General features: G+C 37.1%; 1 protein-coding gene across 1 annotated transcript in view; it reads right to left on the minus strand.

Moving 5' to 3' along the window:
* CFAP61 (cilia and flagella associated protein 61) overlaps positions 1-25,276 on the minus strand; it is a 355,672-nt gene that overhangs the window by 237,323 nt on the left and 93,073 nt on the right. Inside the window, exons 13-15 of the mRNA XM_020986789.2 lie at positions 25,042-25,181; positions 5,536-5,662; positions 1,552-1,629 (exon numbers count right to left, since the gene is read on the minus strand). Of these exons, the coding sequence (XP_020842448.1) occupies positions 1,552-1,629; positions 5,536-5,662; positions 25,042-25,181 (345 nt within the window). The remainder of the gene's footprint in view (positions 1-1,551; positions 1,630-5,535; positions 5,663-25,041; positions 25,182-25,276) is intronic.

Consider the following 25,276-nt stretch of genomic DNA (forward strand, 5'->3'; position numbering starts at 1 on the left):
GGGTTGCACAGTCTGTATCTATTGTGTTCAGGATTTAAACCCAGGTTTTTCTGACCCCTAGGGCAGCCCTGTATCTATGACTCCACTATGTCTCACCTGTCTGTCTCTGCCTCTTTGGATTATTGTGTATAGATACATGCATGACTGATACCTACATATGTGTAGATATCAGTCTAATCCTCAAACTTTTTTTATGTTTCTGAATTAGACATGAGTTGAGAATCTTTGGTAGCATTTTATAGACTTCCAGGTGAAACGTGAATTTGTTATGACTAGTCAGAGTCTGTAGATATTTTTCAGGAAATATTTGGTATGTCCTTCAGCACACATACTTCCACTAAACTCCTACTCTGGTATCGCATTCTGAGTTGGAAGCAATCCTGGATCCTCAAAGGCTGTACCTGGAGAAGACAAGCTCTGGCAGGTTCTCTCAAGCAAGAAAGGCTTTGGGGAGGGACCTGATGATTATTGCATGTCAGCTGTCCTCCGAGAAGCTCACTACCAAGTTTGGACACAGAGGGGTGAATTTGGGGGGCATAGCAACTCCCCCAAATGAAGGAGTTACAACCTGCATTTTTGGGAGCCAGTACCCACAGGACAAAATCACAGATACTTGAAGTATGTACAACCAATTAGCCTTGTTTTGATTGGCCTAATTCTGATCCCTACCCTTCATCTCCTTTTACCTAGTCTTTTCATCAAGGCTTTTCTGAAATCACTGGGAATGAGGGACTCATCTATATTAATTGTGCTAAGGGAAAACAAGGTAACGGTTCACCAACCACGTCTACAGTTTTCTTTGCCAGCAACGCACTCATTTAGAGAAGAGGCAACTGTTCTGTGTTTTCATTATGTATTTGACTTGTCCCATTGGCATGTGTGGCTGACATGCCCGAAATGTAGAACAAAGGTGTGAGGGAATGTGAGATGGAATGTTAATTGGAAAGAATCTACCTGTATTTCTTCATACCGATGTGTACATATCATTTTAATCACTTGGCTATTCATCTGTTAAGTACTTCTTGTTATTTCCTACGTTTTTAAACATAACTAAAAAGACCTGGGGGTTAAAGAATGCAAGCAAATGGAATTACTCTGCGTTCAGTAGGGATGACCTTGGACAAAAATGTAAAAGTGCCCGAGACTGTTTTCAGCACCCTCAGCCTTCCCTTTCCTTTGTGGGCATAAGGCATTGCCTAATTTGCTATGCTCCAGATCCAGTTAAGACAGGACACATTTTTGTCTACTTCAATACCATACCCCACTTTTTTTTTCAAACTACCAAGTATATTTTTAAGCATTTTTTATTAAAACTTATTATAGGAATAGACCTAATACAATTTATTTTTTTTAAGTTAAAAAAATTTGAAGGCTACCCAATTTATAAGCAAATTGGACATAAGCAATAACAATTTATATGCCTAAGAAATGGAGTCCTATTCACATTAAATTTAAAACAAAACTTGGAAAGGTAGAATTTCATTACCTCTTTGTGTTAATTAATGTTAAAATAATAATCAAGAAAATGAATAAAATTTTTAAAATATTTACCATTTCAGTTCTGATGATAGAAACCCCAACTATCTGATTTAAAACTTCAGCAACAAATGTCTGTACTGTTGTCCCATCCTGAAAAGATAAGTCAATGGATTGTTAGGTTTTTAATTTTTTTATTATTAGCTAATAATAAGTTATTTTTAATTCCTAGCAAAGCTTCAACTAGTAATCAGTCTTGGACTTAGACTAAAATTATTTGTTTAAAAACCTGTTAGGGCAGGGGCAGCTAGGTAGCATAGTGGATAGAGCACTGGCCTTGGAGTCAGGAGGATCCAAGTTCAAATCCGGCTTCAGACACATAACACTTACTAGCTGTATGACTCTGGGTGAGTCACTTAACCCCAATTGCCTCACCAAAAAAATCCCCTAAAAAGCAAACCAAAAAAAAGAAAAAAACCTGTTAGGGGAGGGGAATGGGAATCCTTAGAATCAGAAGAATTACTTTAATTGAATATCATAAATATTGATGAGGCACCTTTCTTAAAGCTTTTAAGAGAAAGGAAAAGCTTTATAGGGTGATTAGCCAAGCTCTCATTTCTTTACCTAGTGTAAACTTGTCTTCATTGTTATGAAAAAAAAAAGTACTTGCTTAAAGCATAGTTCACTGGAAAAAAAAGATTTATTTGAAGGCAAGAAATTTAGGTTTAAATACTTTCCCCTCCTTCCTCTACTTCACAGCTAAGTGCCCTTAATTTTCCTCAATCTTAGCAGTTTCATCTGTAAAATGGAGATATTGCCTTACCTTAGCATAAAGGCAAAGATATGGATTAGATGACCTTATGAAGTGCTTTAATAGTGTTGAAGTCTCTGACATTGTTTGCCCCATTATAATGTGAATATAATGACACAACAAGGCGTTGCTTTGGGCAGCTATATTCTTAAAATATAGAGGAAATGTGGGCATTGAGGACAATAACTTTGTCACCTAGGCTTTGACTCTTCAGGCCCTTCTGCAAAGGAGTGTAGTTTTCATGTCTTCATGACACTGATCATGAAGGTTTCATTACACTGCTCTCTCCTGGTTCTCTTTCTACCTGTCTGACCACTCTGCCTCAGCCTTCTTGGGCATGCCCACTAAACATGGGTGTCCATCAAGACTCTATCCTGGGACCTCTTCTCTTCTTCCTCTATACTATTTCACTTGGTGATTTCATCAGTTTCCATCTCTATGCTATTGATTCTCAAAACTATTTATCCAGGCCTAACCTCTCTCCTGACTTCTAGTCACACATCTTCAACTGTGATTTTTGGACATCTCAAACCGGATGCCACATAGATAGACATCTTGAACTCACACATCCAAAAACTGAACTCATTATCTTTACCTGCCAAACTAACATGTCTTCTTAACTTCCTCGTTACTGTATAGAGCACCCACCATGCTCCTGGTCACCCAGGCTTGCAATCTAGGTGTAATCCTTACCTCGTTGCTCTCATCCCTCACACTCAATAAAGTTGTCAAAAGTCGTCATCATGTCATTTCTACCTTCATAATGTCTCTCATCTACACTTCCTTCTCTCTCCCACCATGGCCACAATCATGGTGTAGACTCGTATCATCTCATGCCTGGAATATTGCAATAGCCTGGGGATGTTCTTTATACCTTGAGTCACTTCCCATTCCAGTCCCTCCTCCCTTCAGCTGTCAAACTGAACTTCCTAAAGGGCAGGTCTGACCATGCCCCCCCTCCTCACCCTTGTTCAATAAACTCCAATGTCTCCACATTCCCTCTAGGATCAAATATAAAACCCTCTGACTTTTAACGCCCTTCATAACCTGAGCCCTTCCTACTTTCCCGACTTCTTACACTTTATCCTCGCCCCCTCCCACAGGCACACACACACACACACACACACACACACACACACACACACACACACACATACTCTACAAGCTAGTGACACTGCTCTCCTTGCTGGTCCTCACATAAAACAATCCATGTTTCCTGGTTCTGGGGATATCTTCACTGGAAGTCTATCATACCTACAATCCTCTCCCTCTTCATCTCCACCTCCAGGCTTCCTTGGCTTCCTTCAAGTCTTAGTTAAAGTCTCATATTCTATAAGAAGCCATTCCTCATCTACCTTTATTCTGGTCCTTTCATTCTGCTGATTGTTTCCAGTTTATGGACATATTGTTTGTACACAGTTGTTTGCACATGATCTCCTCCATTAGACTGTGTGCTCCTTGAAAACAGGGACTTTCTGCCTTGATTTATATCCCCAGGGTCTGCTACAATGCCTGGTATATAGCAAGCGCTTAAGAAATGTTAGTTCACTGACTGAATAATACAAGATAAGTCCTTTTAGCACATCTATGAGCCTATTATATAAGAACAACTGAACAAAACCTAGAGTGGCCCAGGGGAAGATTAGGACTATTCTTTTGGCTGCCTCCATCTGCTGCTGATTCAAAATCCCTTTTTCCAAACAATAATCTCCTTTAGACTTATAAAATTCCTTGCAACTCCCCCTCAACCCCTGATTGGGATCCTATGTTCATAAAACACCTTTATGTGAGCCCTGTTGCATTCCACCCCCCAAAAAACAACCAATAATAGCAGGTAGCATTTATGTACTTCTTTAAAGTTTGCAAAGCACTATAAAAATATTATCTCGTGTTGTCCTCACAACAACCCTAGGAGGTAGGTGCTATTATTATCCCCATTTTATAGATAAGGAAGCTGAGGCAGACTGATATTAAGTTATTTGCCCAGGATCACTCAGCTAGTAATTATTGGAGGCTGGATTTGAACTCAGGTATTCCTGACTCCAGGTCTAGCACTCTATCCATTATACCTAGCTGCCATAAAAAGCTGTGTTGAGACTGGGGCTACAAAGCCCAATCCACTCCTAAAATCTTCCCAGTGCCATGCAAAGAAATCTCAGCAAGAAGAGGGGCCAAGCAAGGAAGGTAAAATACCCTCCCTCCTCCTCCTGGCCCACATTCTTCACAGTATATCTGCCAGTAACATGAACAAACAAACAAACAAAAAACCTTCTGAATGTATTCTAGTCAGCACAAGACCTCCCCTACATACACTCCGTACACTAAAATTGACTTTATATTCTTGAATAAATTACAATCTAAATGTGGCACAGGATGGTGCTACAGAGCACTACACTAAAAGGAGAAATTTTTAAAAATTCTATACATTATTTTAAATTAGCCTAGTTAATTCAGTTGAATAAGCTAGGTTATTAGCGCTGACACAAACTGTCAGTATGACTCCAATAAAAGCCAGTTACTTTTATTCAGAAAAAGTTCAGATGTAGCTACTTCATAAATGCTTTAAAAGGTACCAGATAAAATATTATGAATGAATCAATGTAATCAATTACATGGCAAAATAACACAAAAGCCATATTTTCTACTGATATTGGGTCAGTCATGTTATGTGCATACTGCTTTCTTCAAGATGTGTGCATTCATTCTTCCAAGAGGTCTTGAGATAGTTAAAACACAGTCCAAAGGAAGATAATTAGGAATCAAGAGGAGAAACTATTTAAAGGAAGTAGATGGAAAAGATACTATCAAGCACCTGAGACTAGGAGAGTATCACATCTGGGCACTCAATTTGGTTCTAAGTTTCCTGGAATCCACAGTAAAATGAAAAACATCCCACATTACATAGTTTACATTTCCTAGCAATAGAAAGCATATGAATTTATTTGCAGAGCTGAAATTTTTCCTAGAACTAAACTCAAGCTGGAATTTATTGCATGGGTGCTTGTATAAAAGACAACAAGGAGCCAACTTCAGGTATAAAACTATAAAAGGCCATCTTAAGATGCAAGATATAGCAGCTAACATTTCTAGTGTGTGGGCAAGTTACCCTAACTATATTTAAGTAAACAATATTAAAATGAAAAGCACATTTAGTGTTCTCCTTTTCTAATGAGCATGCATTACTCAGGAAAAGAAAGTGGCATCATATTGTAAAATAAAACAATCAATTCTGCTAATTGTGTACTTACTGGATCTCTTCGAGCCATATTATATTTTGTAAAATCCTCCATTATGCTTTGATTCAGATCAAGTGTTCTGATGAGATTTTCAACACCAGGCACATCATTGGTAGTTGCTAGTCTTATATTAATTGACCTACTCAAAGACATAAAGGATAAAGTTTTTAAAACATTCTTTAAAGGAACAAAGAAAATATGTATTTCCTAAGGATTTTCTTTGGCCTTTAAATTTATAATCACAATATATGAGATAAGGAAACTCAGACCACAGCTAAAAACTTTAAATAGAATTCTGATCTTACATATTTACATATAGTAATTTCAGATACAGTGTCACATTAGAATGATAAAAATTGTTCCTTTGGACTTCATTTCACCATATAATAAACTGAACCAAATTCTCCCTAAAGCCTGATAGTGAGGTAAGCTCTTAGAAGTCATACTAATTTTTTCAAGCTACTGTGACTAGATAACATTATTCAGCACTATTGATACACCCAAATTTTATTATTGGTCAACCCTTAAGTATGTTGAATTTTAATGCTGGAATGTATCTTCCATAATGTCTCATTGTAGCATAGAAGTGACTCCAGATTCATGAAGATTATCTAAGTGGTGAAGAAGCTCTGGCATCTCCTAACAATCTGGAAAAGGTAACTACAGACCAAGAAATGTACTGTATGTATTTCTATAAGATAAATACTAGCCTAAATCCAAAAAGAGATTCATCACTGGAAGACTGGATACCAGATGATACACACACACACACACACACACACATACACAAATATACATGTGTTAACCACAAAAAAATCTTGGAGAGGCTATGATCTAAATCATTACTGGGAATACCCACAAAAGACAAAATCATAAAACTCTGAAGAAATTTCATTGCATATGTCAAAATTTTAAATATAACAATGCATTCTCCTAGAAAATATATTTATTTACAGTTGGCTGGTAAGAATACTATCTCTCAATATCACCCTCACAACTTTTAAAATACAGTTAAGAATTTAGTTCTGATTTTATGCATAATAAGAGGCTGAAGAGAAAACTGTCAACAGATTATTTTTAAATGCCAAAATAAGCACATCACAACCATAATTTCTTCTTCCGAATTTGATTCAGAGACTTTGGTCAAATTTGGTGAAAAAAACAACAATATAAGGCTATTTTAATTCTATTTCATACTCTATTTCTAACCCTATTTCATACTCAAAACCAACTATGACATTTTTTACTAGTTTGCATATTTTCTTTAGTGCATAGGACTTTTGTATATACACATATATGGCACAGTCAAATCAATAAACCATTGCTTTTTGTAGAGAAGATACAAAGTAATTTTTAAGGCTTTCATTTTAAGTACATAGTCAAATCAGTTATCAATAGGGTCCAAATGCATTGAGTAACAGTGTGACCTGCTTTCTTTAGCTGTGTAGATCAGGTTTTAGAATATAAATTCATTCATTCATTCATTCATTCATTCATTCATTCATTCAGCTCATATTTACTGGGTACCTCTTAAGTATATCACAATTCTTGGCATGATAGGGGATCCAGAAGAAATATATACTATGAATCCTGCCTTCCAAAAGCTTACAATCTAGTTGGAAAGAAATGTCATGAATGCATGAAAGAACTAAGTAAAAATGTAAGACAGTAACTGCCAAAATGAATGCTATTGGCAGTGAACAATCCAAGTGAATATTCTTCCACACTGAAGAACTGATAGAAACCTTAGCAATTTGAAAAAAAGAGTCAAAATCAGTAGAACAGGGGCACCAGTATTGTGCAACAGTGTGTGTGTGTGTGTGTGTGTGTGTGTGTGTGTGTGTGTGTGTGTGTGTTTTAGGACAGATAGGGCAATGTACCTGATTGAAATACTTAAAATTTGATTTCTGAATTTCATGCTAACTTGTGCAACTTGGGGCATGTTTTTTGTCCTTTCTGGGGCTGTTCTCTCATCTCTAAAACAGGGATGCTGTAACTAGTTTTTATATCATTGGATTGTATATGGAAGGAGATGGGAATATTTATTTAAAGCTAGAAGAAACCTGAGATGCCACTTAGTACAACTCTCTTCTTTTCTGTATCAGGAAACTGAGACCCAGAGAGGGGAGGTGACTTGATCATGGTCACAAAGGTCACCAGTGATAGCAAGACCAGGATTTGAAGCTGGGTCACTAATTCTAAATCCACTATACCTTTCACTACACCACAATGAAATCTTCTACTGTACCCAATCTAAAAATCTGTTAATACCTGAATTTTACCAAAGGGTTGGTAAGAAGCTGAATAAATTCTGTTATTGCAAAATGACCTACTTATTTATAATTTCCCTTTTTAGAGAACATAGATTTCTTATCTAATCAAAGAAATGTTTCTTAAATATATTAGCTGATTCTAATTTACTACAGTTATATCATAGAGAGGAGATAGAATTTACAAATTACTAAGAGTCCATGAAAGAAAGCCAAATAAGAAGAAACCTTAAGCTCTTTAACATCATTCATTTAAGGGAAAAGATTATCTTGCTTATAGTTTACTTTACATAATTTGCCCAGAATCCATTCTTTTTATTTATCTTTTGACATAATACTAAAGATTCATAATCATCTTATTATTTAGTCTTTTAAACAGGTAGTTTTGTTCCTACTTCATAGATTCTTAAGCGCTCCTCAAAAACAATTGGCTAGAAATACTGCAAAATGTACTTGTGATTCCACTTTTAGACCATTTTTGTCATTTTATTACTGTTTTCCCTGGAAGTATTAAATCACCATAAGATAAATGAAAATCTCTCAAAGATACACTCAGTCATATTCCAGAAGTTTAGAGCCAATGTTTTCAGAGAAATTTGTCCTAAGAGACCCAGTAAAGTGCTAAGAAGAAGGAGGAGGAGAGAGAGGAGGAGGAGGAGGAGGAGGAGGAGGAGGAGGAGGAGGAGGAGGAGGAGGAGGAGGAGGAGGAGGAGAAGAAGAAGAAGAAGAAGAAGAAGAAGAAGAAGAAGAAGAAGAAGAAGAAGAAGAAGAAGAAGCAAGCAGCAGCTAACAGTTCTAGGGGAAAAAAAGAGCAAGAAGGGAAATAACTGAGATCAGAAGAGTATGATAAAGCATTTCCCTACAAATACTGTAATGCCAAGTCAGTAAATCAGTTTTTGGAGAGTAGAAGAATGGCTCAACAAAGAAGGATTTAATGGAGTAGGATCATATAGATAGATAATAGAGATATATAAAGATATAGCATAGCAAAGCATCTGTACTTACTTTAATCACTTCCATGCAATCTCCTACATGTCTAAATCCATGTATATGAATGTATAGATATTTGTAGATATAGATAAATGTTTGTGTACCTCTATCTATCTATTAAAACTTTCACATAAAAAAATCAATTAGAAAATGTTCTTATTGACCTATTTCAGGAAAGAAATCCCATTTTCCCTTCTTCCTGATCCATCAGGAACCTGCCACATCATTATGACAAACCAGAGTAAACAGATAAATTTCCTTTCAGAAAGAATGTGCATGAATTCTTTGAAGTTCACACAGAACAACTATTAACAGTAACATCTTCACCAAGCTTGCTTGCCACAGTGTCCCCAGGAAAAGAAGTCACCTATGGGCTAATATCAGTTCAACTTTTGGATTTAAGCTATATGAAGCTTTGAATTATACTTAGAGGTAAACAATGGGCAGTGTACAATTTATTATATTGTCCTTATTTATATTTGAAAATCCATAAACAATTGAGAATTCAAAAACATTCCTAGATGGTGACGGATATGGCAAAGGATAGGTAAGCTTTTCATAATCTGAGGTAAACTAATTATTTCATCTAAAATAGATAAGGTATTTTGTACAATGGCTGATATTCAGATAGATAGACAGACAAGTAGATAGGCACTAGACCATACAAATACAAAAGCAAAACAACTCATGGCCTTAAGGTGTTAACATTCTACTAGGGGAGATAAACTGTGTGTGTATGTGAAAATAGGTACACTACACATACACACACATACACACACACACACACACACACACACACACACACACACACACCCCACCCATATATAAAGCAGCTGCACTGTAACCTTAGGGGCAGTAGGGAAGGCACTAGCAGCTGAGGTGATCATGAAAGGCCTCATGCAGAAGTAGGTGCTGAAGTTGAGTACTGAAGGAAATTTAAGATTTTCCAAGAGGTCTAGGTAAAGAGGAAGAGCATTTCTTGCATGGGGGACATCCAGTGTCTCCCACGGTACAGAGAAGAGAAATGGGGTATCAAATATACTAGCAGCAAGCAGCCTGGTATGGCTGAACTATAGCATAAGTAGAGAGGTGTAAAGTGTGTGTATAATACTGTATACATATACATGATAAATCCACATATATGAAATACATATATAAATGTAAGTATTTATATGCATGTATGTTCATATATACATACATATCTGAATATGTCAGTCTACAAATATTTTATCTGGTATAGAATATTAAAGTCATTATTTTTTTAAAACTCAAGAAGCACATATATATTCTATATATACATATATAATACATATACCACATATATAGTATATGTTCATGTACAATCATATAAATTAAGTATATATATGTTATATGTCCTCAAATAAACATATGAACTAAGTATATATATGAACATTAACCACGGTATGGACATTTTATCTCATATACAAAACCATGTAATTTTTTAAAACTCAGGAACCATATATAAGTATAAATGTATTGATTACATACTCATGTACAAATAAGTACATGTATACATATATCTGTGGATATGTGTGTATGAACAGTACTGTATAGATACTCTATCTGGCTTAGATGAAATAATTAGTTTACCTCAAATTATGAAGTACTTACCTATCCTTTGCCATTTCCATCACCATCTAGAAATGCTTTGGTATTTTCAATTGTTTCTGGATTTTCAAATATAAATAAGGACATTGTACTACATACAAGTATTCTACATTGCCCGGTGTTTACCCCTACGTACAATTTAAAGCTTCCTTCAGCTTGAATAGGGTTACTTCTTTTCCTGGGGACACTGTAGCAAGTGAGTGTGGTGAGGATGCTACTCTTAATAGCTGCTATGTTTTTAGCTTCCAAAAATTGGTACATACTCTCTGCCTGCAAGGAAATGTATCTGTTTTCTCTGGTCTTGGTAAAAATGTAGCAGCAAGTAGATAAGTAGGAAAGGAAATTAAAAGGTAGTGTTTCTTTCAGTAGTGTGGAAAGGACAACCAATGAGTCTAGGACTTCTAGTCTGCTTGGGTTTTTCCTTCCCGATCATTCAGAGCATGTGTAGTGCTGAAGAATCTTTTAGCTGGCTAGAAGGCCTAATGACTCATGAATTGCTGAGGTGGAATTGAGTGTACATGCATAAGGAGTGATCTGACCCTCCATTGGCCCTTTAGCTTCTTTTCTTCCTGGTGGCAAGTGTTGTGAGCTGCTGGGTAGGGGGAGGAATGATTGGCTATAACCCCTCACCCCAATTTCCATGTGTCTGTGAGCACATCACCTTGGTTTCTTTTGTGTTTATTTATTCTTGTTATTAGAGGAGGTAGGAAGGGAAGAGAACAAGCATGTATTAAATACCAACAATGTGCAGGCACTATGATAAGCACTTTACAAATATGACCTCATTTGAGCCTCGTAACAACCTAGTATTGTCCCACTTGATCCTCACAACAATTAGGCCCATGAGTATTCTGAGAGGGTAGTGCCCAGGTGAACAAGATCCATCAGAGGTACATAATTTCCCACTAGCAGCCAGAGTCAATGGCAGATTACACCAGAGTGATGGTGGCCAATGATCAAGGAAGTGCTTGAAGACAAAGGTGGAAAGACAGTCCTCCTTAGAACAGTGGCATCTTCTACGTCATGACCTCTCATGACGGAGAGACATGTTGGCTGTGGAATCTAGAAAGCACTGATCCACCAAGCTAAGCAAAAAGCTACACTTAAAAGGGAATCTCATGAAGATTCCATGCAAGAAAAAAAACCAACAAGATTCCTGGAGGTATCTTTTAGTCACATGTTTTCTATAAAATATGTACCTCACTGCTATTGTACTTTCAGCTTAAGACCACTCCCTCTCCCCCCCCCGGAATTTTGTGAGTGCAAAGAGAGAATGCCCCAATATTAGGGGAGTAGGGAATTGCTTTATAACTACTAAAACCCTGAAGATAGCAGTACTCAGTCACCCTCTGGGAATCCAACCTACCAATGTGAATGGGAGTTGGGATAGTGAATCCAAGAGCAGTTCTATACAAGAAATGTGTCAATAGGTAGATTTTCTAATTGGATTTTTTTATGTAGAAGTTACCCAAAACATTAAAATCACTTTTTCTCTCATCTTAGAAAGCAAAAGGCAAATCGATTCCTGATTTAAATAACTTTCCTTGAACTGTATTACAAAAATCAAAATTTTAGAAGAACAGGAACCAGTTTATCACCTTAGAAAAAATACAAGGAAATTTCCAAACTCTAAACCCACATTAAATCACCCTCTTCATTTACTGTGGAACTGGAAGGTGTATGAGATAAGGAGATGTTACTAGTAACTATAGAAAGCTTATTATATGCCTTAGCTACAGAAAACCCCTTGGGAAATATAATGACTATAAAACAAAGCACTAATTATATTCATCTTCAAGATCTGGAATCCTTAATTAAAATGAAATTGATTTTTTTAAACTATGTTAGAGTTAGCGCTCTTTGTCTGGTGTTCCAGTGACTATCTTTTCAATCTTAATCATGTTGTCAGAAAAATTACAAAATATAGATGTATTAATTAAGGGTTTATGAAATGTTTCATTGAATCTTTAAAGGTAGGTGTCTAAGACTGAAAAGAGATGTGTCTACTTATATGCTCATAGAGCGAATAAATATTTATTAAGGACTTACTATTTGGCAGGAATGTGCTAAGCACTGGGGATACAAAGAAAAGCAAAAACACAGTCTCTGCTCTCAAAAAGCCCACACTCTAATAGAGAAGACAACATGCAAATAACTAAGGATATATAAGATATATACAATATACATGTGAGGTAATCACAGAGAAAAAGCAATAGCAATGGGAACAGGAGGGAACCTTATTTCAGAAGGCAGGATTTGAGCTATGTTTTGAAGGAAGCCAGGGAAGGTGGGAGACAGAGATGAGGAGGAAGAGAATTCTAGGTATGAGAGACAGCCAAAGAAAATGCATGAAGTCAAGAGATAGTGTCCTGTGAGAGGACAACTAGCATTTGTTAAGCACCTACTATGTGCCAAGTATGTGTATTAGGCTTTGAGGATACAAAGGCAAAAACAAAACAAAACAAAGAACACTCCTTGCTTCTCAAGGAGCTCACAGTCTAAAGCAGGAGACAACAGAAAACAACTATGTATAAACAAGGTACATAATCTCAGAGGGAAGGTTCTAAAATTAATGAGGACTAGAAAAGGGTTCTTGCAGAAGGTAGGACTCTCATTCTCCAATTGATAAACCATCAAAGGATATGAACAGGCAGCTTTCAGATGAAGAAAACAAAGCTATCTATATTTATATGAAAAAATGCCCTAAATCACTATTGATTAGAGAAATACATATTAAAACAATTCTGAGGTATCACCTCACACCCATCAGGCTAATATGACAGAAAAAGATAATGATAAATCTTGGAGAAGATGAGGGAAAATTGAAACACTAATGAATTGTTGGTGGAGTTGTGAACTGATCCAAGCATTCTGGAGAGCAATTTGGAACTATGCCCAAAGGGCTATAAAATTGTGTGTACCCTTTGATCCACTACTAGCTCTGTATCCCAAAGAGATCATAAAAATGAGAAAAGGACTCATGTGTACAACAATATTTATAGTAGCTCTTTTTGTGGTGGCAAAGAATTGGAAATTTAGGAGATTACAACAATTGGGGGATGGCTGAACAAGTTGCGGTATAATTAATGTAATGGAATACTTTTGTGCTATAAGAAATGATAAACAGGTGAATTTCAGACAAACCTGGAAAGACTTACGTGAACAGATGCAGAGTGAAGTGAGCAGAACCAGGAGAACATTGTACACAGTAACAGCAACATTGTGCAATGATCAACTATATCATAAATTTAGCTCCAAGACAATTCCAAAAGACTCATGATGGAAAATGCTATCCACATCCAAAGAAAGAACTATGGAGTCTGAATGCAGATGAAAGCATACCATTTTCACTTTTTTGTTTTTTTTCTTTCTCATGGTTTTTCCCTTTTGTTCTGATCCTACTTCCACAATGTGACTAATGTAGAAATATGTGTAATACGATCGTACACGTATAACCTATATCAGATTGCTTGCTGTTTTGGGGAGAGGGAGGGGAAGGAGAGAGGGAGAAAAACTTGGAACTCAAAATATTATAAAAATGAATGCTGAAAACTATCTTTACATGTAATTGAAAAAAAATACTATTAAGTGGGAAAAAAGAAGGTAGGATTGTAACTGAGACTTGAAGCAAGGGAAAGTATTCCAGACATGCAGACATGGAGAAAAACTTGAAGTTGTGAAATAGAGTGGCCTATGTCAGAAACAATAAGAGGATAAGTAGTGCTGGATCACAGAGTATTCAAAGAGGAGTAAAGTATAAGAAGACTGAAAAGGTAAAGTTGAGGAGGGGAAGTGATACAGTCAGATATGTGCTTTAGGAAGATCAATGGAAGACGGATTGGATTGTGGAGAGACTTGAGGCACAGAGATCAATGAGATGGCTATTGCAATAGACCAGGCATAAGGTGATGATGGCCTGCTCCAAGGTGGTGGCAGTGGTGGTGGCAGTGTCACAGAAGAAAAAGTGATATATGTGTGTGTATGTGTGTATTTGTGTGTCTATATCTATGCATCTGTATATGTATATATACGTATATATGTGGGTATGTAGATATATATCTATATACACATACATATACATATGTGTGTGAAAGATGTTGACAAAGTAGAAACAGCAAGACTTGGCAATGGATTAGATATGTGGGATGAGTGCAAGTTGAGAATGACAGCAAGATTTAGAGAATGGTTTAATGGTAGTACCCTCAAAAGTCATAGGGAAGTCAGGAAGAAGGGAGGGTTTAGGGCAATAAGATAATGAGTTCTTTAGACATGCTATTAAGATATCTATGAGACATCCAAATCAAAATGTCTAATAGGCCATTGGAAATGTGAGACTGGAAATTAGCAGAGAGTTTAGAGCTGGATAAGTAGATCACAGAAACATCAGCATAGAGAAAAATAGAATGCACTGAAGCTGATAAGCTCACCAAGTGAAATAGTACACAGGGAGAAGAGAAGAGGGTCCAGAATAGAGCCTTGGGGATACCCACAGTTAGCAGAAGTAATCTGGCTGAAGATCCAGCAAAGGAGATTGAGAAGGAGCTGTCAGACAGATAGGAGAACCAGGAGAGAACAGTGTCATGAAAACCCAGAAATAAGAGAGTATCAAAGAGAGGAGGATGATTAAAAATGTCAAAGGCTACAGAGACATCAGGAAGGATGAGTATTGAGAAAAGGCCATTAGATCTGACAATTAAGAGATCATCAGTGGCTTTAGAAAGATCAGTTTTATGAATGATCTGGTAAGAAGCCAGAGAGCAGAGATTTAGAAGAGTAAGAGAGGAAGTAGAAATGGAGAAGAGATATAGGGAAATAGCTAGCTAGGATGGGCCCATCAAGTGATGGTTTTGGGTTTTTTAAGGATGGGGGAGCCATGGACATATTGGTAAACAACAGGGAAAGAGCCAGTACATAGGGAGAGACTGAAAATTAGTGAGAGCAGAGATAATTAAGGGCACAAACTAGTAAAGAAGACAGGATGGATTGGGATCTTTTGTTCAAGTAGAGGGGTTAGGCTTGGCAAGGAGAAGACCTTTTCATGTGAGATGGGAGTGAACAAGGAAATAGTGGGGAAAGACATCTGAGTGATGTGAGGTGAAAACAGGGCACTCTTAGAGAATGAGCTCAATTTTTCTTGGTGAACTATGAGGCAAAGTCATCAGCTGAGAGGGCTGCAGAGGAGGTATTATGGTGGGCCTGAGGAGGAATGAAAAGGAGCCCATATCACAGCTCAACTTAATACTTACGAAGGGCCCACTATTTATGGGTCATTATGTTAGGCATTGGGCATATAAAGACAAAACAAAAGTCCCTGTTCTCTAAGAGCTCAGAATCTTCTGAAAAGAATACAGAACATATAGAAATAAGTATACAAACAAGGTAATTTGAGGAATGAGACAGCTGTAACAGCTAAGGAGGTGAAAGAAGGCTTCATGGAGGAGGTGGCACCTAAGCTGAGTTAGAGGTAGAGATCAGAATTAAGTTACTACAACTCCAAAATAGAATAGACTCATCAGATTTACACAAGCGAAAAAAAATTTGGCATGCTCAAACAAATGACCTGGTGAGTAGTCAAAATTCATCCCCAAATAATAATTTCCCTTGTCCCTCTTTATACACAATTTTTGCTTTAAGGGAATAACTCACAAAGCTGTCCCAAGTACTTCCTCAATTTACCTTTATTATTTACACATTTGTGTCAAGGATCACTTAATCTTTTGGAGTCAGAAAAATGATCCCATTAGTCTTTGTGTGAGCTGCTTACCTTAGGTTGCGGATATTTGGTACACATAGGACAGGACATCCACTTTTATAATCAATCCCTTGCCTTTCAGCATGTATCTGTCCCCTCTTATGAAGCAGTCCTACCTGTGTGCTTTGGCTCAACATCCCAGGTCTCTTCTAAACAGCCTTTTTTAAAAAATCTATTTATGATACTACTCCCTCCTTAAAATTTCATCTCTTTTCACACTCAGACTCATCCCAGTCTTACTTCCTTATTCCTCCTGTTCTCTCCCTGACCTTACTCCTGCTTCCTTCTGCTATGGTTTGTGGCACATGATCTGTGAACAAACTCCCTTTATTCTAAATGCATTTTTCTCACCTTCCTTCCAAGTTCTTGCCCTGTTTTAAACATAACTGTGTGCTGAAGTCATCACATGTTGTGATACCCTCTTTCATGAAAGCTGGGAAATCAGGTGTCAAAAGAGGGACTCAACCACATGCGAGTGGAGATAAGAAAATGGATATCAGGGCAGCTAGGTGGTGCAGTGGATAGAACACTGACTCTGGAGTCAGGAGGACCTGAGTTCAAATCCGGCCTCAGACACTTACCAGCTAGCTGTGTGACCCTGGGTAAGTCACTTAACCCCCACTGCCTCAAAAACAAATGGATATCAAAAATTGGAGATAGAGTCAATAAGACTTAGCAATTTGGTATGGAAAGTACAGCCCACTTAACATAGCTATTAAGCAGTAATCACATTAAATTAAATGAGATTAATCCAAACTGGTAGCATTTCATTGCTCTACACATGAAATGGAATATTATAAGTATATGAACTCTGCTGATTTCCAAACCTGAGTCTGAGTTACTAAATGATTTTGATAAACACCTGTAAATTCCAGTACTTGGGGAAAATCTCAGTGGCATGGCAGCTTCATGGAGTTCATGGAGTCAGGAGGCAGCAGGTTCAGATCCCACCATTGGTGGTATTTAGCTGTAAGACCATTCGGCAAGTCACTTAATCTGAGCTTTAGTTTCCTCAGCTATAAAATGGGTATAATGATACCTGAAGCGTAAATCTCATAGGCTTGTGACAATCAAATGAATGAACATATGTAAAATCACTTCCCCACCATCTCTTCAACATGCCTTGTTCTCCAACCATTTCCACTCCCACCAGAAACTGGGTCCTACCCTGGCTGTGATGGATGGGCTCTCCACAGGGCTCAGGCATTCACAACACTGCTAGGCAGTCTCCTCATCTTACCTGCACCTTTTGTAAATGCTGCATTTCCTTACTAGAATATAAATTCCTTGAGGGGAGGGATTGTCTTGCTTGCTTCTATTTATATCCGCTAGACTTAGCAACATTGCCTGGCACACAATAGAAGTTCAATAAATACTTCATTTTTAAGTCTCTGTCTCTGTGTGTGTATCTCTCTCTGTTTCTCTCTCACTCATTCTCTCTCTCTCTCTCTGTCTCTCTCTCTCTCTCTCTCTCTCTCTCTCTCTCTCTCTCTCTGTGTCTCTTTCTCTCTCCCTCCTTTATTAATGTCAATAATTTCTTAACCTTGCCAAAGATGTCAAGAAGTCAGTCACTCAGCTAGTATTTATTAAACACCTTCTATATGCTAGGTGGAGGCAGCTAGATGGCACAGTAGGTAGAGTGCCAGGCCAGGAGTCAGGAAAACTCATCTTTCTGAGTTCAAATTCAGCCTCAGATATTTACTAGCTGTGTGACTCTGGGCAAGTCACTTAACCCTGTTTGCCTCAGTTTCCTTATTTATAAAATAAGTTGGAGAAGGAAGTCACAAATCCCTCTAGTATATTTGCCAAGAAAAACCCAAATGGGGTCACAAAGAGTCAGACACAACTGAAATGACTGAACAACAAATATGCCAGCCACTGCACTGAGTGCTGAGAAGGCACTTTTCTTATCCAATTTAATAGGGATGAAGGGATCAAGTAAATAGGATGGCAGAGATAAAAGGGAATGGAAAAAACAATCTGGTGCTTTTCAATCCAAAGGAGTAATAGCTGTATACTAGAATCTTCTTGTATTTCCCACTATATGGAGGAGAATTCAATACAGGACAAGTCTATCATAGACTGACCCTATTCAAGGAACCTTCTCATTAGAGGCACCAGAAGGACTTCACTGAAAAATTTTCACTTACAACATGGCCCTGCAGAACGTGTTACAGTGAGATTCTAGTGTAGTTTAATAGGTGTGAATGAAACACCAACAAGGGAGCAACTATAACAAAATAAAATCACTTAGGATAGCAAAACACACATGCAGAGAATACCTTTTGTATACTGAAGATTATTTATAACAGTTGGTTTGAAACAAATCTCAATAAATTAAAGTTGATTTCAGAATTCAAACAAAGACAGATTTCATTGAATGCTATTGGATTTACATATTAAAATTAAATGAAACAAAACAATGAAAGAGAGTTTTTAAAAAGACAGAAGCATGCCCCAATAGGAAGCTAAGGCATAGTTAAGTGACTGATTCAAATAGACAGTAAATGACTAAACCAGGGTCATATCATCCAACATTAAAGCTTTAATTCTTGCTGTCTTGAAAGATTTTTGTCTCTAAGCAGTCTCATTTTAAAAAATCATTTTATTAATATATTTTGCCCTCATTCTCTAAAATATCCTTTTCTCTTTCCCTAGCTAGAGATCCATCTCTTATAACAAAGATTTAAAATAAAATTAAAAAGTAGTTCAGCAAAATTAATCAAAATATCATTCAAATCTGACAGCATATGAAATGTTTCATGTGTATGACTCCCCTACCTCCTCAAACAAGAGAGGGAGATCAAAGAGCCCCTTTTAAAATTCAAATACCCTTGAGAAGGGATATGATTTAGTTCCTCAATTAATGCTTAAGTAAGAATTGACTGACAATTAGACTAGAGAAAAGATGGATTTAGAATTAATATTTTAGGGGAGGTAAAAAAAAAACCCTAGGAGAGGAAGAAAGAAATTGAGCTAGCTAATGGAGGAGAGTTTGGAGGAAGGATAAAGATAAACTCACTTCCAGCTAAATTTTGACTATGACTAAACCTAGCTGTGCGCACCAAAACCCATCAATCATGACCGCAAAGCACTAAAAAGAGCTCAGAAACCATGTTAGCCAGGATACACTTCAACTCATTGCCAAGCAGATAAAGCAATCAATGGCAACACTAGGTTACAATGTAAACTTTTGGGGGATAAAATAAAATCTTATTGAAGAAGGTGGTGGAAGATTGTGAGTGATGTAACTTCACACACACACACACACACACACACACACACACACACACACAAAAAGAGAGAGAGAGAGAAGAAGAAGCAGGGGAGGAGAAAAAATAAAATAATAGAAAGCTTGTCAAAAGACCAAACTAAGCCAAATCAACCTGAAGGTCTTTAAAGAGGAAATGAGGAAAATTCCCCCTACACACACACACACACACACACACACACACACACACACACACACACACACACACAGAGAAATGAAAAAATCTGTAAAGATATTCTATGACAGTTTTCTCCATCAATTACATAGAGTCACCAAAATTGAACTCAACACTGTAATTCCAATGTGTTGTACAAGGAAGCAGAAATTACACCAAAGAAAATAAAAATGTGAAAAGCAGTTGGATTATACCAGCCATCCACAGAGGAATTCTGCACTGGAGGCCACACAATTTTAAAAGCATTCAAGGGATCAATTCTCAAGATATCTGAAAGAGGGAACTATTCTGAACTACTGAGGAAAAAATCATGGACTTTCTTATTGTAAAAGAAGGGAAAAGCATCTAAGAAAATAATTGCCAACCCATATGCCTACTTTCTAATCTCCTCAAAATCTTGATAAGAATAATTTATATACACATTGAGAGCATTCTTGATTAAGGACTGAGAAGGATGCAAGCAGGCTTTTGGAAATGGCATTCAATGACCAAATATATCTTTATGATTACATGATTGAAGTACAGAGCATGTTGGATCCTGCTATACTAATTGTTAGAAGAAAGAAAGAAAGAAAGAAAGAAAGAAAGAAAGAAAGAAAGAAAGAAAGAAAGAAAGAAAGAAAGAAAGAAAGAAAGAACATTTGGTTTGGTAAAACAGAATGCTACTTTAAAGGCTCTCCTCCAACAAGGCATATCCTATGCATATGGAAAAAAACAATCATAAAAGATTCTCTGAAAGACCTAGAATTATATATTTTTATACACAATGTATATTACACATACATATTTCTAAGTGTGTGTAATGACCCTCTGATTTTTTTATATTGAGTGAAGCATAAGATAGGGAGATGTATACTTCCAAATGATATTTACCACTGTTATGTAAGAGCCCCAGCACGAAGTCCTAATAAAAGATTCCTTTGAGTTGGTGAGATTCTTCACATGCTCCTATTTGCAAAGGATCCTGATCTGGTTGTCAATCTCCAAAACATTGACAAGATCTTAAAATTACTCAAAAGATATTAGTCTTTTTAAAAATAAATCTCATTAACGTATTTTGTTTTCCTATCACCTGCATTTCCTCAATGTACCTCTACCCTTCTTTCTACCCTTATAATGAAGAATAAAAAATTGGTTTAGGATTAGAAATAATGCAATAAATATGCTTTGGTCAAGATTTTTTTAGGATGTTTTGACCTCCTTGCTATAGCAATTGATTGATGTTGGTTAAATTTTCTTAGGGTAATAGCTTATGTCAATGACTGTTTCTTCTTCAATCCTTTATATTATGTAAGTGTGAAATGTCATTACAGGAGGGATTTTATAAGAAAGTTTATCTATCATACAGGCAGGCTTGTGTAGGGGTTTCATTTTTATTTCATAGTAAAGTTGAAATTGTTAAAGTTGTGAGTATGTGGATTTTTAAAAAATGAAACATTAAGAAAAACTTGAAGAAAAGTGTGGCTTGAAAAAAAGTGATGGCTGAAGAAGTGCCAACTTCTGAAGATAAAGAATTTGTAAGTTTTCACATAAGCAAACAGGAAAAGACCCTAACATAAATTCTTAAAATGGTATAGTTCCAGGGGCAGAGCCAAGATGGCAGAGTAAAAGCAGTGACTTGCTTGAGCTCTCCTCCAAACCCCTCCAATTACCTGCAAAAAATGGCTCTAAACAAATTCTAGAGCAGCAGAATCCACAAAAAGACAGAGTAAAACAAATTTCCAGCCCAAGACAACCTGATGGTTGATTAGAAAGGTCTATCACGCTGGGCTAGGAGAGAAACACAGTTCAGCATGGGCGTGCAGTCAAGGACCAGGCCTCAGTAAACCTGGAGCAGGCCTCAGAGGACTGAATCACAGGCAGCTGTGGTGGTTTCCAGACTTTTCAACCCTCAAACGCCAAAGACAACTTAGAAGGTCAGTAGGAAACATCTGTGACCACAGTAAGAGAGAAGTAGGTCCCAGCCCCAGTCCTTGTGCAGCCCCAGGGTGATGGCTGCTTCTGGAGCTTCCAGCCCACAGACTGAGGGGGAATTGAGTGGCTGATCAGAGAGGGATTGCAGCGTTCTCTTTGCTGGTGCTACAGCAGGATTCTCTTGCTTTGCCTATGCTTAGATCTGGGTCACAGTTCTGGGTGGCAATCCTGGGGTAAGGAGTGGTGCTGGCATGGTGGACCTTGTGGTGGTGGTGAAAAGTGAATCCTTTTCATAGTTCCAAGGCAGAAAAGAGTGCTTGTGGTCACTCATAGATCAGAGTCCAGGCCAGAAAAGGAGTAAACTCCTTGCCCTTGATCATACCACCTTGGAAGAACTGAAAAACTTACAGGTCCCTAGAAGTATCTCTGAAAACAATTACATAAAACCTCTGAAGCTTGGGACAGCACATTCTCTGCACTGGAAGCAGACCCTTAACTTAACAAAGAGTTTAAAACTCAAGTAATTGGCTGGGACCATGAGCAAACAGCACAAAAAAGTCAGACCACACAGTCTTTCTTTGGTGACAAAGAACATCAAAACATACAACCAGAAAAAGACAACAAAGTCAAAGCTCCTACATCCAAAGCCTCTAAGAAAAATATGAATCAGTCCCAGGCTATGGAAGAGCTCAAAAAGGATTTTGAGAAGCAAGTAAGAGAAGTAGAGGAAAAACTGGGGAGAGAAATGAGAGTGATGCAAGAAAATCATGAAAAAATAGTCAATAGCTTGCTAAAGAAGACCCCAAAAATACTGAAGAAAATAACACCCTAAAAAATAGCCTAACCCAAATGGCAAAAGAAGTCCAAAAAGCCAATGAGAAGAAGAATGCCTTAAAAAGCAGAATTGGCCAAATGGAAAAAGAAGTCCAAAAGCTCGCTGAAGAAAATGCTTCCTTAAAAATTAGAATGGAGCAATTGGAAGCTAGTGACTTTATGAGAAATCAAGACATTGTAAAACAAAACCAAAAGAATGAAAAAATAGAAGACAATGTAAAACATCTCATTGGAAAGACAACTGACCTGGAAAATATATCCAGGAGAGATAATTTAGAATTATTGGACTATCTGAAAAAAAAGAGCCTAGACATCATCTTTCAAGAAATCATCAAGGAAAACTGCCCTGATATTCTAGAACCAGAGGGTAAAATAGAAACGGAAAGAATCCACCAATCACCTCCTGAAAGAGATCCCCAAAGGAAAATTCCTAGGAATATTGTAGCCAAATTCCAGAGTTCCCAGGTCAAGGAGAAAATATTGCAAGCAGCCAGAAAGAAACAATTCAAGTATTGTGGAAACACAATCAGGATAACACAAGATTTAGCAGCTTCTACATTAAGGGACTGGAGGGCTTAGAATATGATATTCCAGAGGTCAAAGGAGGTAGGATTACAACCAAGAATCACCTACCCAGCAAAACTATAATCCTTCAGGGGAAAAAATGGATATTCAGTGAAACAGAGGACTTTCAAGTACTCTTGATGAAAAGATCAGAGCTGAATAGAAAATTCAACTTTCAACTACAAGACTCAAGAGAAGTACGAAGAGGTAAACAAGAAAGAGAAATCATAAGGGACTTATTAAGGTTGAACTGTTTACATTCCTACATGGAAAGATGATATTTGTAACTCATGAGACCTTTGTCAGTATTAGGGTAGTTGGAGGGGGAAAATTATATGTATAGATAGATTGATAGATAGAGGGCACAGGGTGAGTTGAAGATGAAGGGATGATATCTGGAGAATAAAATTATGGGGTGAGAAAGGATTATACTGGGAGAAGGAGAAAGGGAGAGGTAGAATGGGGTAAATTATGTCACATAAAACAGACAAGAAAAGGCTTTTACAGTGGAGGGGAAGTAGGGGAAGGTGAGAGGGAATGATCTTATTCTCCTTGGATTTGGCTTAAGGAGGGAATAACATACACACTCAATTGGGTATGGAAATCTATCTTACCCTACAGAAAAATAAGGGAGAAGGAGATAACATAGTGGGGGGATAATAGAGGGGAAGGCAGATTGGGGGAGGGGTAATCAGAAGCAAACACTTCTGAGGAGGGACAGGGTCAAAAGAGAGAATAAAATAAATGGGGGGCAGGATAGGATGCAGGGAAATATAGTTAGTTTTCCACAGCATGACTACTATGGAAGTGTTTTGCATGACTACACAAGTATAACCTGTATTGAGTTGCTTGCCTTCTCAATGATGGTGGGTGGGGAGGGAGGAAGGGAGAAAATTTGGAACCCAAAGTTTTAAAAACAAATGTTAAAAAAATTGTTTTCACATGCAACCGGGAAATAAGATATATAGGCAATAGGGTATGGAAATCTATCCTGCCCTACAGGAAAATAGAAGATGAAGAGGATAAGAGAAGGGGGGGGAGATAGAAGGGAGGGCAGATTAGGGGAAAGGGCGTTCAGAATGCACACTGCCTTGGGGTTGGGAGACAGACAAGACGGGGAGAAAATTTGCAACTCAAAATCTTGTGGAAATGAATGTTGAAAAAGTAAAAATAAATTAATTAATGAATCTTTTTAAAAATGATATAGTTCCTACACACTTTTTAAAGAAATACTGTGTGAAAGAGATCAAGTGAGTATAAGCTAAAAGGTCTGAGGTGGCTGAACTTCATTGTGTTAATGATACAAAAATGGTAGATAATGTGGCTGACAAGTTAAAGGATATAGCGATGGTGAAAAAGATTTTTTGGTGGGAAAAAATGCACTTACAAGAAAGCTACATTGACTCAAAAATTAATTTTGCAGAAAGAAAACCATATTATGCTGCACAGGAGGTCATATATCCAGTCATTCTTTACTCTACCTCAAACATGCAAATGATCCAAAATCAATTTGCACAATGAAAGTTTTCTGGGGTTTTTTCTAAAATTATAAAGTCAGTACCATTTATCCTTACATCCCACATCATCTACAAGCTACATCAACAAAACAATAATTGGTCTTCATAAAGCTGACCCTATATTATCCCAGAAAGGTCATTTTTTTCATACATTTTCTTTGGCAAATCAGGAAAATGAATCATCCTTTCTTTAAAAGTTCATATAAGAATCGTTAAAATAAAAAGGTTCAGCTAATAGTTCAGCTAATTGGAAACCACATTTTTCAGAACTATTCATTCCTTCAAGATGCTGCATACCAACGTACACTACCTGCTTCACCTTCCTCATAAAATTTTTGGGAGGCAAAAATGAGATAAAGTGCTTTGAAAACATAATGGAAGGGGACACAAAGAAGAAGTAATTGCAAAATGGATAATCAGCACCCAAATAACAGGAAAATGACTTTAATTCCTCTAGAGCTAAATATTTACATTTACTAAGACATGCAACGAAATTAATGGCAATTAATCTTAAAAGAATGAAAATGAGAGGTAAATTACTTAATCTAGTCTTTATTTTTTTTAAAAAAACATCTTAATTTGACAAAATATGTACTACTTACTTGAGCAATCCAGCACGGTGAAAAACATAGAGATCATTATCAAGAATGGAGGTATTAAAAGGAACAATCCTAACGAAATTCTGGATCAAAATAAACTCAGGTGTGAGATGGGGAACAGAAATAATACAGAAGTCTTTATGCTAAAATGATAAAAAAAAAAACCTTCTATCAATTGAGTGACAGTAAACAACTTCTTTGCTAATTTGTAAGGCTATCATTAAAAACAAAGCCCTAA

The sequence above is a fragment of the Phascolarctos cinereus genome, unplaced genomic scaffold (assembly GCF_003287225.1).
Source record: "Phascolarctos cinereus isolate Bilbo 61053 unplaced genomic scaffold, phaCin_HiC Scaffold_2;HRSCAF=192, whole genome shotgun sequence".
Classification (NCBI taxonomy): domain Eukaryota; kingdom Metazoa; phylum Chordata; class Mammalia; order Diprotodontia; family Phascolarctidae; genus Phascolarctos; species Phascolarctos cinereus.